Genomic DNA, 13,729 nt, shown 5'->3' with positions numbered 1-13,729 from the left:
CCTGCACTACAACCTCACTGAGCAGTGAAACCACTGGTCAATGAGATGCCAGCCAGGCATGATGTTTCTGGGTCTCGAACTAGTAACGTCTGGAGGAGGACACTTCCCGAGTGACATCGTCTGACACTCCGGCCAACAACAATGGTTGGTTGGTTTAAGAGGAGGGGGATGGGGTGGGGTGGGGTGGGGGGAGGGACCACACTGCTTAGTCATCGGCTAACACCAATGGTCCCGAGTTTGACGTGGTGCATTTACTTGTCCTTGCCTGCCACTGCAGGCCAGCCATAAACTCACAGGCCGCCAAGATTCTCCAACTTTACATCAGAAAGTCCACTCTCACTGCAGACTGTGTTACGCTGCTGCAGTGTCCACAGCCATTGCCTGGTTTTCAGGACATAGACATCAACCTCTTGAATGGAAGATGTGTTTCATAAAGAATGGTGTTATTGAGTGGGCATTTTTGACTCTGCATTTGCCTTGGTATTGGAAGAGAGAGACGTGACCCACAGTCAGGATAGAAAAGAAATTTTTACCAAGTGTTACAGTTGTCAGCAAATGAGTCACATATGGCAGGTATGTTGTGAGCCATAATGTATGAAATGTGGGTGGACAGGACATCTGGAACACAACTACAGGCAAAATCCTAACAGCGGACATGATACGTGGTCATGAGGTGTGAATAGTAACTCACGTTAAATGGCAACAAGGGCTCTAGACCTACAGCATGGCACTACTAGAGTGTGTGCAGTGGTAGAACTTTACTTATGCGGCTTAGTGGATGGGAAGAAACATAAGTTTTTATTGGACATGGGTTTGCTGGGGGTAAGCTTAGACGCCATGGGGATAAGAGCACTGGGTCCACCATCATGTAGGTTAAATGGTATGTGTGGAAACAATGTGAATTTTTTGGGTTCAGTGGAATTGAGTTCCTGGATTGGTGCAAAAAATTTCAGAGTCTGCATGGAAACTTTGCCTCATATAGGCAATGGTTATTCCACAATCCTAGGATTACAGATTATGTTTCTTGCTTTGACATCACACTGCAATCAATTTAGAACAGCATACAGTAGAGCTAGATGGTACACTGTATGATTTGTGTGCTATAGCTAAGAACACCAAACTGCCACAAGGCATGCCCCAGATGTAGAGTGAGCCACTTAAGCTGCATTTACAATCCTTTGGAATAGACTCACGAGACTGAATTCCGCAAGGTGAAGAGGAAATTATTGTTAGTGAGCATAGGAACCAATTTGCTGGTAAATGTATTGTGAGTAGTAGAGACACTAAATGGAGAAGAAGAGTTAGTAATACAGCAAGGTGTTTCTTTCACAGGAGTATTTTATGTATATAGGAACTGAATGATGACCAGGTACTGCCTCTCAGAATAGATAACTTTGGACCATGGACATAGATTTGTCCAGGGGGTTAATGGTCACTAATTTGGAGATTTTATATGAATATGATTAGGACAGAGAAAATTCAGAAAGTATGCTTTAGCAAGCGGCTAGTTTAGCTGCGTAACTGGAGATGGTGGCACTCTTGGAAGGTGCAGAGAGGATAGTAATGGAACCGTTATTTTTAGAATGTGTGGATCTATTTAATCCTACGGGACATTACCAGAGACTCCAGTGACAGCACAGAACCCCAACTGGAATGAACTACCTGTGTATTGTAAACTTTAGAGAATAATACAGCATCTGCAACAAGTAATGGAAGAGTTTATTAACTAACATTTTTAAGGCGGGAGCAGTAGTGGTGATCATTCCAAAGAAGAGTATGAATGGGACAATGGCGTATCGTTTTTGTTGTGATTGTCAATACCTTAATAGCTGTATGGTTATATAAGGCATAACATCCTTACGCGATAAGCCACTTGCAACGCAACAACAATTTGTCATGCATGACTGAATGTTATGTAGCAAACGAAGTTCTGATGTCAAGCTGCAGTACCTGCTGCATAGATATCATCTGCTAGCAATCCTTGAGGATTATAGAACAACAAAAGAACATCTAGCCAAACAATGTTGGTGGCAAACACGTAAGTAGGACATGGACTAGTATGTGAAGGACTGTGTACCATTATGCAAAGAGCAAAGTAAAGTCATCAGCATACTCTGCTGCAGAGATTATCAGGTAAGTTATTTGAGATGATTGGTTTGGACATCTTAGGTCCTTTTGGGTAACCATCAGTAGGAAATTGTTGTGTGTCAATCATAATAGGCGCCTTTTCACACTACTCAGAAGTGATAGCTCCTCAAAATCAAAACATGGCACTGTGGCATACGAGCAACAGTCAATAATTGGTTATTAAAGTTGGCTGCTACAGGGGGACCTAGGTACTAACTTCATGTGAAATTACTGAAGCAACTCTGTTGTTTGTTATGAATTCGTAAATTAAGAACAATGAATGAAAGGGACAGGTTCACCCAACAATTGGCAAGATCAAGAGTCACTATGCAACAGTCATCAAAATTACTTGCTTACACTGTTACACTATTTGCAGCTTACAATTAAAAGATTCACAAGAGTATTGGCCTGTCACCAAACGATGTAGTGTGTGGAAAAGAAATGGAGAATTTGTGTGGAATTTCACGAAGACTTTATATATAGGATGGAGCCAAGAGCAGAAATCAAATATGAAGGCTCTGGATTGACAGGAGCGAATGGGGCAACAGTATGCCATGTGGGTGGTGGTGGTGGTGGTGGTGGTGGTGGTGGTGAGTATGATGATGATGATGATAAGTCCTTACACCTGAAGGAAAAAGACTAAAAAGTTTTATGCTCATTACCATGGTCTGTACCACATGGTCAATTTTCTACTCAAACGACAGTCATCCATTTTGGGCATATTGGACCCTTTCAGGGGTGTGTTGGAGGCTTTACGACTATCACTGGGACTGAACCAAAAAATAGCAGAAGGGTTAAAAAAAGAAAAAATCGTGCAGCAAGTGAGCAAAACAGCCCCTCATAATCAGTACATATATATAACAACCTAGACTTGGGCCAAGATAAAGAAGATGGAGAGAAAACTACAAGAATTATTGACAGGAACAATGGAAGCAATCAGTGGGAAACATATTTTGTTATTAGTTACTTAGTGGATAAGACTAAAGTCTGAGATTTTTGCTTTACTTGCAGCTGTTCTTTTTTTTACATCTGTAACTAATTCTTTGGAAATTGCAGCATGGACTGGTGAGAAGAATAACACAATTGTACTTAAAGTAGGCGTGATTGGTACAAGGAATATATCTGTCATGGAAAAACTGTAAATCATGGTAAATATGCAGGCTGAAGATTCGAAACACTAGTAGAGAAAGTAACTTACTTGGCATGTAGTGTAGTGTTGGAGAAAACATGGCAGTTGAATGGTTTTGGTTTGCAGTGATTTTTGCATATGTTCCTTTCAGGATAGGGCAGAAAGGAAGCAGTGCTTGGTCATTACACTGACAACAGCTGAACAGTGGCACCAATGCCAGAAGCAGCAGGTTCTTATACACCCAAACTGTCATGGTGACCTGCGAGTTAGCACTATTTTTTTGGAGACAGATGCACAAGGATGTCAATGGGACATTTAGATTAGATTTACTTTCATTCCAATTGATTCGTAGCGAGGAGGTCCTCCAGGATGTAGAACATGTCAGAAACACAACAATACATGACAAATATTTAAAACTCAAACAAATAAACTAATGTACCATTCCACAGGTCCCAAGTGGCATGGTCGTCATTTTTTAACGAAAGCTATATGAAAAACATTTTACAAATACTAATGCACTGAATTTAAAATTTAAAAAAGTTTTTTATTTATTTATAAGGTAATAAACGTGTAATACAACTGCTACAATACTTACTTACAATGAACTCATTACTGCACTGAACTGGCGCAGAAGTTAAGAGTCCTTGTACCTGTACCCATCCATATTTTCAGAAAGTAGGACTGCATTGAACTATATGATCTAGTCCGCACATGCGGATGGACATGTGTGTGTGCGTGCGAGTGTATACCTGTCCTTTTTTCCCCCTAAGGTAAGTCTTTCTGCTCCCAGGATTGGAATGACTCCTTACCCTCTCCCTTAAAACCCACATCCTTTCGTCTTTCCCTCTTTCCTCATGAAGCAACTGTTTGTTGCGAAAGCTTGAATTTTGTGTGTATGTTTGTGTGTCTATCGACCTGCCAGCACTTTCGTTTGGTAAGTCACATCATCTTTGTTTTTAGATATATTTTTCCCACGTGGAATGTTTCCCTCTACACACACACACACACACACACACACACACACACACACACACACACACAGGGGAGGGGGTGGGGGCCAGAGGATATGTTTAGCAAAAATCTTGAAAATTTCTTGACCGATTTCATATTAAATGTTTACCTGATTTTCTAATAAACATTCATATGTACAAAATTATACCGCATATAACAAAAATCTTGGGAAGTTCTTGACTGACTAACTTCTAATTTTTACATGGCACTTGGATGGACAAAATCTATATACTTTTTTTAAAAAAAATGTAGAGGTTTACTGTTAAAGCTGAATGTGAGGAAAAAAATGCAGTGCTGTGAAAATGTGCAGTTTAATTTTCTTCCTGACAGCAAATTTTAACCACATTAGAAAGGCATTTAAAACAATAGACAAATTGTTTCTCCCATGTATACCCTTCCTCTTTAAATATACATAATTTAAACAAAAAATGTGTATATAACTATGTGTTGTTTTGTTCTCCTCGTCACATTCAGTTTTAAAAGAAAACACGAAAGTCGTATGTATGTCTCAACACCCTATGATTAGAATACTGCTACATAATCTATATCGTGTGAAACTTTGTAATACTACTCATTCGGAGATTTAATTATGTGAAATACTGCTACTGAAGCTACTATCCTCACAGATTCAGTATCAGGAGAAATCACTAATACCCTGTATACCAGTGACCCATTTATGTTCTTGTTGGCTATAACAATAAACAAGGCTCGAGGTCGTCAAGAAGGTGTGAAGAGGAGATGGGCAGCAAGGGAGGAGGGCAGGAAATGGACATAGACAGAAGGAAGGAGGAGTCGGACGCAGAAGGGAGGGAAGAGGAGATGGAGAGGGGGGGGGGGGAGAAGGAAATCGGGACATATATCCAATACCCACACATATTTAGCAATAGCGAAACATTTCAGGGTTCACTAGGTTTCAATAATTTAATGTAAAGGCTCAGGAAAATGGGCATGTCTTTAACTGAATGGCAATAATGAAATTTTTGCTATGATACAGTGTCCCAACCTTCCACCCACACTTAGCAGAAGAAATGGAAGGAAAAAATGAACTGTATAATTTTGAATGAGGCTTTAAAGCAATATTAATATACTGAGTCTCTACTGCAGCAACAGCTGCATAGTTTATTTACAATAACAAAATTGTTCTGCAGTCAATTAGGCTACATGACCCCAGGTTTTCTCATAAGATATTAGTTTGCACATAACCAATCTTATAGTATTTACACAGATATTGTGTATATTTTTAACTCACTAGTTATAATTAAAATGATAAAGTAGATAAAAGAGCTTGATATTTGTCTATAGCTGTTGTCATTTGTGTTATATTATATACTGGAGAGATGTGTAGAAATGCCAACTTGTAGTAATTTAGTAATCATTGTATACGTATAGCTATTCTTCTGAATCAAAAACTTATAATGTTGCCATGTGACTAGTAAATAATAAATATACTTATGAAGCTCATAAGTAATCAATTATCAATGCCCTGAACCATATAAATAGTTGTTGGTGGTGCAGGGACAGAGTGCCAGTTGAGATTTGTTAACAGGCACCTACAAGTTATCCACATGAGAATCAAAGATACCACTTTTGTCATACAAGCAGAAACAAGAAACGATTTAATCAATAGTTGGTGATACTGTAGTAAAGCTTGTTAATAACAACAGTGTATGCAATACTGTAACAGTATCATAAAGTGTGCTCCGCACATTCGACCACTTAGTTGCACACCTAAAGCTCCTCTTGTTGTAAACAGTTCAAAATTGCCTGGTGACTATAAAATCTATACCTCTCTCTATAGTTTTAAAATTATTTTTTAAAATCAATTCTTGCTAGTAGGACTAAGTTATGTTTTGGAAATGCAATATTTTCAAACTTCCTATAATATATATATGTTATTGGTTGGATGCTACTTAATAAATTAAAATTACGTTTGGAATGTATTTCCAGTACTACACTAAGAAGAGAATTCCAAGAGCAGATGTCTAACAAGTAGTATACTCAACTATGAAACACTACTCTTCCACATTTTAAAATACTTTCTGTAAACATACACAGCTTTTACACAACTAATAACATACCATTACATTAAAAAAAATGTAGAGGTTTACTGTTAAAGCTGAATGTGAGGAAAAAAATGCAGTGCTGTGAAAATGTGCAGTTTAATTTTCTTCCTGACAGCAAATTTTAACCACATTAGAAAGGCATTTAAAACAATAGACAAATTGTTTCTCCCATGTATACCCTTCCTCTTTAAATATACATAATTTAAACAAAAAATGTGTATACAACTATGTGTTGTTTTGTTCTCCTCGTCACATTCAGTTTTAAAAGAAAACACGAAAGTCGTATGTATGTCTCAACACCCTATGATTAGAATACTGCTACATAATCTATATCGTGTGAAACTTTGTAATACTACTCATTCGGAGATTTAATTATGTGAAATACTGCTACTGAAGCTACTATCCTCACAGATTCAGTATCAGGAGAAATCACTAATACCCTGTATACCAGTGACCCATTTATGTTCTTGTTGGCTATAACAATAAACAAGGCTCGAGGTCGTCAAGAAGGTGTGAAGAGGAGATGGGCAGCAAGGGAGGAGGGCAGGAAATGGACATAAGACAGAAGGAAGGAGGAGTCGGACGCAGAAGGGAGGGAAGAGGAGATGGAGAGGGGGGGGGGGGAGAAGGAAATCGGGACATATATCCAATACCCACACATATTTAGCAATAGCGAAACATTTCAGGGTTCACTAGGTTTCAATAATTTAATGTAAAGGCTCAGGAAAATGGGCATGTCTTTAACTGAATGGCAATAATGAAATTTTTGCTATGATACAGTGTCCCAACCTTCCACCCACACTTAGCAGAAGAAATGGAAGGAAAAAATGAACTGTATAATTTTGAATGAGGCTTTAAAGCAATATTAATATACTGAGTCTCTACTGCAGCAACAGCTGCATAGTTTATTTACAATAACAAAATTGTTCTGCAGTCAATTAGGCTACATGACCCCAGGTTTTCTCATAAGATATTAGTTTGCACATAACCAATCTTATAGTATTTACACAGATATTGTGTATATTTTTAACTCACTAGTTATAATTAAAATGATAAAGTAGATAAAAGAGCTTGATATTTGTCTATAGCTGTTGTCATTTGTGTTATATTATATACTGGAGAGATGTGTAGAAATGCCAACTTGTAGTAATTTAGTAATCATTGTATACGTATAGCTATTCTTCTGAATCAAAAACTTATAATGTTGCCATGTGACTAGTAAATAATAAATATACTTATGAAGCTCATAAGTAATCAATTATCAATGCCCTGAACCATATAAATAGTTGTTGGTGGTGCAGGGACAGAGTGCCAGTTGAGATTTGTTAACAGGCACCTACAAGTTATCCACATGAGAATCAAAGATACCACTTTTGTCATACAAGCAGAAACAAGAAACGATTTAATCAATAGTTGGTGATACTGTAGTAAAGCTTGTTAATAACAACAGTGTATGCAATACTGTAACAGTATCATAAAGTGTGCTCCGCACATTCGACCACTTAGTTGCACACCTAAAGCTCCTCTTGTTGTAAACAGTTCAAAATTGCCTGGTGACTATAAAATCTATACCTCTCTCTATAGTTTTAAAATTATTTTTTAAAATCAATTCTTGCTAGTAGGACTAAGTTATGTTTTGGAAATGCAATATTTTCAAACTTCCTATAATATATATATGTTATTGGTTGGATGCTACTTAATAAATTAAAATTACGTTTGGAATGTATTTCCAGTACTACACTAAGAAGAGAATTCCAAGAGCAGATGTCTAACAAGTAGTATACTCAACTATGAAACACTACTCTTCCACATTTTAAAATACTTTCTGTAAACATACACAGCTTTTACACAACTAATAACATACCACTAAGTGAGGTTGAGCTCTCCTGGCGTGGAGTACCAGTACTAGTAGCAGTAGTTGCAGGAGGAGGCCAGTATGTTTTTTTGGGCACTGGAACCCATGACGTTCGATCTCCTTCAGTTCGGTGTGATAATTCCAATATGAATTTACCATCTGCAATAAAGTACGAAGTCATTCTAACATTTCTTTATGCACATTGCAATATGAGCCCTACTTCAGTAAGGCTTCTTTACCAAGTCTTGGACTAACCAGTAACATACTCAATTAAAAACAGAATGTACTGTTTGAACCATTACACATTATTCTATGCAAAATTTACCAAGTCTCTGTAATGCACAGAGGACCATGACTGGATCTCAGAATAATACCGATTAAATTTTATATTTGCTGTGTGATAAACATGTTTAAACTGAATTGCAATAAGAAATAAAGGCTAGATGTTTCTCATGAATTTTTGAACTGACAACATTCAGACGATAGCCAGAGATAGCTGCACATCGACGCCATGTGACGTGTGGTGGCGCCCCCTACGATCTCTATATAAGCGGCGGCCCCAGCTCCTAGCAGCCAGTCGTCGACTCACCTCGGAAGATGTTTTCCGTAGTTGAGAACGAAACGTCAGGGAGAAGAAATTCTACAGATCGACCACGGCAACTTAGCCCGGAAGAGTTTACTGATAAAGACGCCGGCCGTGAAAGCCTACATGGAATGATGACAACATTCAGTCTGGATTAGAGCCGACCAAGACTAACACTGTAAGTTATAGAAACAAGGATGATTTCAAAACAAGATACATAAAAACTTTTCCCAAATGCTGAACTCATAATTAGGATCTAGATCATAACAATTCAAAATCCTTACCGACTGGAAAAATGAATTGCAAAAGAACAAATCTAGTTTCTCTCAATGATTTGACCACAGATCTTGCCAAGCATAATAAGGAGAACAACCACGGGCATGAAAAGACTGGAGCAATATATGGCAGAGAGAAGTAGTGACCTGTTTGTAAATAATACATCATTAATAGTAATTTGTTTGCGTGGTATTAATGAAGGGCACTTAACTTTCATTTACCACTACTAGAAAAACATCACACTGACATTTCACTCAACATACTTAGCAACAAAGTTGTTGCTAATCATTTGTTATTAAGCAGCACTAACTCTTAGGTCCAAAACATCCCCTTTTTGAATTGTGAATGATGTGAGCAGAAATAAAAAGTGAAAATTGAGAGCGGAGGTACACGATTTTTGCAAAATTTCAAATGCAGTTTAAAAATATTCTACACATTTTTCACACCAATGTTGCCCAACCCATTTGCGAATTAATGTCCTGTGTGGAGATCTTAGATCTAAATAATTACCGGACAATTGTCGGATGATTACTTAGACTGCAACAAGGATAATAATATGTATGGTAAATTGGCAGCCAACATATGTTGCACACCAAACCTCAAATATGCTGTCAGGACAACAACAATATGTTTCTTGCCATGAAGCAAATAAACAGTGTTCAGAAAGTATATAATCGTGCATGGTTTTTTTTTTGCCTAAAGTGTCAAGTCCTACTTGCAAGGAGGCATAAAAATAAAACAAATATATCTGAGGAATACCTAACAATACCAACTAATAAAACTGTGTCTTGTATAAGAGCTAAATGTGATGGAAAGGGAAAGCAATGAGTACATGATGACTGCTGATTACTTATTTTGATAAGCCAGACTCTGGCAATAATATGCTCCTCCGGTAACACTGCTTGGTGAAAAATAACCAGATAAAACACCACAGGGTTATTAACAACGAAACTGTCACAACAGAGAAACATTGCTTCAAAGAAAGCTAACCTGATGCTGTTTTTTTAAAAAAAAAAAAAAAAAAAAAAAAAAAAAAAAAAAAAAAAAAAAAAGAGTATGTTATTTCCCTCACTGACAAATGTTGACCGTTCATGCAGAAACACCCCACGATCAGCGTAAGAAGCAAGTAACGAATCATAGACGTCAAAATGCACAGGATGATGCTGTGCTGGTTACTTGCAGTATCAACTGCGCTGTCACTGTTATGAATGGTGTGTTGTCACAATTGTGTATCAGTACACAGGCCTCAATATTATGTTTCCATATATTTAAAGCATTACTACCATTTATAAACATAAAACTAAAATATCAAACACGGTTTGCCAAATAGTCTGGAGAGAAGCAAAATAATTTTGAATTACCCTTAAAAAATTTCAGTCTACCACCTGCGATACCGCAAGATTTATCAGCTTCGCTGGTTGAAGAATTGGGACTTTGGGTTCCGTCGATATCTCCGGCTGAATACCCTCTTTTGCTGCCACTGGGAATATCTGGACCTCCATTCACGCTTCTTTCCTCGGTCATTTTGGCACATGATGCAAATGAATTTTCTTGCACTCGCATCTCTTTTATTCCACTACATTACGGTAATCACTTCGGCCTTAAATAAACAGAATAATAGCTGCCCCGACGTCGGGCTGCTACGAAGCACAGCTCCATCGTCTGGTATGTAGTAATGTTTCTTCTTTACTCCATGTTCATTCCTCCACCTGCTGCGAATGAATGAAAATCGTTCTGTTTATTGTTTTCGTACCATATCTAAACACGAAATCTGTCGGTATACGAAAGAACTAACTAGGGCACATCATATAAATGTATAACTTTACATCCTTCAATGATAAGGCAAGTAACCTAACGCCGAAGCGCACAAATATTTCACTCACCTCCTCGTCAACACTTTTTGGTTCATTCCACATACCACTGTTCCTTATTTAATTCACGCCCAGCAGCCATACTTGGTCCAGTACCGCTCATTCCTAAGTCAACCCTTTCTACGAGCAAAATGGAGGACCTGCGTATAAGACGTGTTGTGCAGACTGAAGATTTATCAAATGTTGAATTTGAGACTAGCGAAGATGTCGAAGTTATTCCAACGTTTGATAGCATGGGCTTGCGAGAAGAGCTGCTACGCGGTATTTATGCATATGGTAAGTGTTTCATTTTTGTAACGAATGACACACTTTCAACCGTTTGTGCGTTGTTATTTGTTGGGCAACATATCCAAATGTGTGTGTGTGTTTATTAGTAAAGCTGAACGTATGTATTAGCGTTAATCTATTTGAACATGTAATAATTAATAAAAATAAATTTTGTTTTGCAAGGTAGTTCCGCTGTCGAGGTCGCGCAGATTCGACAAATTGATTTCGTAGTGTTTGTTGTTGATCATTTAGCCTATAAGGTAAATATATGTTTTGTTGTACCCTTTAAAATTCCAGGCATTTCGTTCTCGTTTCCGTAAAATAATCTTTTCAGCACACCCGAATTTACCAGAAACTATATCGTAAATTATGTTTTCAAACGTTAGCCTTGTAGCCTAGTAACCTTCATGTTACGCACAGCAGGAACGGAATAGTGTTTAAAGTGCTTTATATTAGGAACATAGATTTTCTTTTACAAGACCATACCATACAGAAAAGTCACACTTTTATTCCAGATTCGTTATTCATTTTATGATTATTGACAATGATGTAAGTGAGCGTCATTTCTGTTGAAATTTGACCTACCATAACTGTAGATGTCTCCATTGCTCTAATAAACTGACCAAGTGAGGTGCTACAGTCGTTAGCACAATGGACTCATATCCGGGAGGGTAAAACCTGCCTCCGGCCAGTTTGATTTAGGTTTCCAATGATTTCCCTAAATCGCTTCAGGTAAATGCCAAGGATGGTTCCTTTGAAAGAGCACAGCCAATTTTCTTCCTCATTCGTCACCAGTCCAAACTTGTGGTATAATGCCAACAAGACATTAAACTCAAATCTCCTCCTCTAATAATCGATGACTGGTGTCAATATTTGGTTGCATTGAAACCACTTGTTTGGGTAAACCAGTTTCATCATTGTTATAATAGAAATATTTAATTGCGTCCTGTTTGAGGATTGAGGAAATTTCTTGTACTGACTTTTGCAGCTAAAGAGCCTCGTGACAAACTGAGTTCAGAGCCGGTCTGTTTCTTGCTGTTCCGAGACATTGTACCTTCTTGTAATAGAAACAAATCCATTTGTTGACTTCCTGTTGTCTGTGTCTTTTGCCCAGTTTGCATTACTGTACATGGTGTTGATGTGGTCCTCTTCCGGGGTCGACAGAAGCGTCCGATCCCACGCGTCGGCTTTGACCCGTGACGTAAGGGTGTTGTCGTGGGTGACGTCATGGCGGCGCGGAGTTTGGTTTGAGTGTGGCTGTCTCCAGTTCTGTTTTATCTTATTTTATTTACTTTTCTGATCTGTTCGTTCTATCTCGAGAGATTTTTTTTTTTAATTTAAAAACACTTATTACTTATTTTAATTATCTGTTTCCTCGAATTTCTGTTTTAGTTTATTATATTTATCTTTCTGATCTGTTTGTTCTATCCCGTAAGATTTTTTTTTTAAAGACAAAAAACACTAATCAGCTACTGAAGCATCTTCTATGGGTTGCAAGGGTTACGACCCCTGGGGAGGTGGGTGGGTATTCATGCATGGCTGTCTTCACTTACACGTTGTAGCTACGCAAGGTGTCTAAATTTGTTTATATTTAGTTTGCCCCCCACCCAAAACACCCCATTTCCCGCGCTTGTCCCGTTAGTGTCATTAGGCTTCTTGTGGAAAGTGTGTGTGTTTGTTTTTTGTTTCCGCCATATTTGTGACGTCATGGGTCAAAGCAGACGGGTGGGATCGGACGCTTCCGTATTTCCCTCTTCCGTAGAAAATTGCAGTTTAAATTCTATAGACTCTTTCAAGTATTGTAATATTCTTTTGATTAAATCCTAATTCTGCAGCCACAGAACAGCAAAAATTTTGGTGAAAGTTACAGAGTGGATCTCTCTCTCTCTCTCTCTCTCTCTCTCTCTCTCTCTCTCTCTCTCTCTCTCTCTCTCTCTCTCACTCCCCCCCCCCCCCCTCTCTCTCTCTCTCTCTCTCTCTGTCTCTGTCCCTCCCTCCTTTAAATGATGTATGTATATTTTATGCATCATCATACTCTTCAAAGACTTGTCCATTATCTGATGTGTGTTATCTGACTTTACCTCCAGTCTTAATTTTTATGATGAAAAGAGCATTAAATATGTTGCAGATGGGCAATTCCATAGTTACGGGTGTTACATGTACACACCTTAAAATCATGAAAAATAATGTAAGGAAAAATATTTATTGAAATTAATATTGAAAACTTTTAAGGCTTACATTATATTTCATGTTAGAAATGTTGATACTGGAATTGTTTTATTGTTCTCCTGGTTATTAATCAAAAAAGTAGTGTTACGGGTGTTACCAAAAGTAGACCTAGTCCCTGTTATGAGTTAGGGAATTCTCTAATTTCTGCAAACTTGATGAAGCTTTTATTCTTGTAAAACAACTGTCAAGAGGTATTGCCCCAAATTTTATTTTGAAATATAAATTTTTATTTTTTTGGACATCATAACTCCGTATATATATTTTTTTTGCTGTTACGGGCGTTACATTAAATGTTACGGGTGTTACATAGATGCATCA

The 13,729-nt window shown here is 37.8% G+C and overlaps 2 protein-coding genes across 4 annotated transcripts in view; one reads left to right on the top strand and one right to left on the bottom strand.

Moving 5' to 3' along the window:
• Positions 1 to 10,903, bottom strand: part of LOC126471605 (protein hairless-like) — an 86,112-nt gene extending 75,209 nt beyond the window's left edge. For 2 of the 3 annotated variants that reach the window (XR_007586352.1, XM_050099845.1), the window contains exons 1-2: positions 10,406 to 10,903; positions 8,195 to 8,344 (exon numbers count right to left, since the gene is read on the bottom strand). Coding sequence is in view for 2 of the 3 variants with exons in the window: in XM_050099845.1 (XP_049955802.1) it covers positions 8,195 to 8,344; positions 10,406 to 10,607 (352 nt within the window). In the remaining variant the exon portion in view is untranslated. The remainder of the gene's footprint in view (positions 1 to 8,194; positions 8,345 to 10,405) is intronic. The other variant, XM_050099852.1, reaches the window with a different exon arrangement.
• A 100-nt stretch (positions 10,904 to 11,003) lies between these two features.
• Positions 11,004 to 13,729, top strand: part of LOC126471623 (eukaryotic initiation factor 4A-III) — a 58,422-nt gene continuing 55,696 nt past the window's right edge. Inside the window, exon 1 of the mRNA XM_050099862.1 lies at positions 11,004 to 11,191. Within this exon, the coding sequence (XP_049955819.1) occupies positions 11,047 to 11,191 (145 nt within the window). The 5' untranslated portion in view covers positions 11,004 to 11,046. The remainder of the gene's footprint in view (positions 11,192 to 13,729) is intronic.

This window comes from Schistocerca serialis, chromosome 1 (assembly GCF_023864345.2).
Source record: "Schistocerca serialis cubense isolate TAMUIC-IGC-003099 chromosome 1, iqSchSeri2.2, whole genome shotgun sequence".
Taxonomy (NCBI): Eukaryota; Metazoa; Arthropoda; class Insecta; order Orthoptera; family Acrididae; genus Schistocerca; species Schistocerca serialis.
The sequence above is the reverse complement of the archived record's forward strand: the minus strand, read 5'-3'. Positions and strand labels throughout refer to the sequence as shown.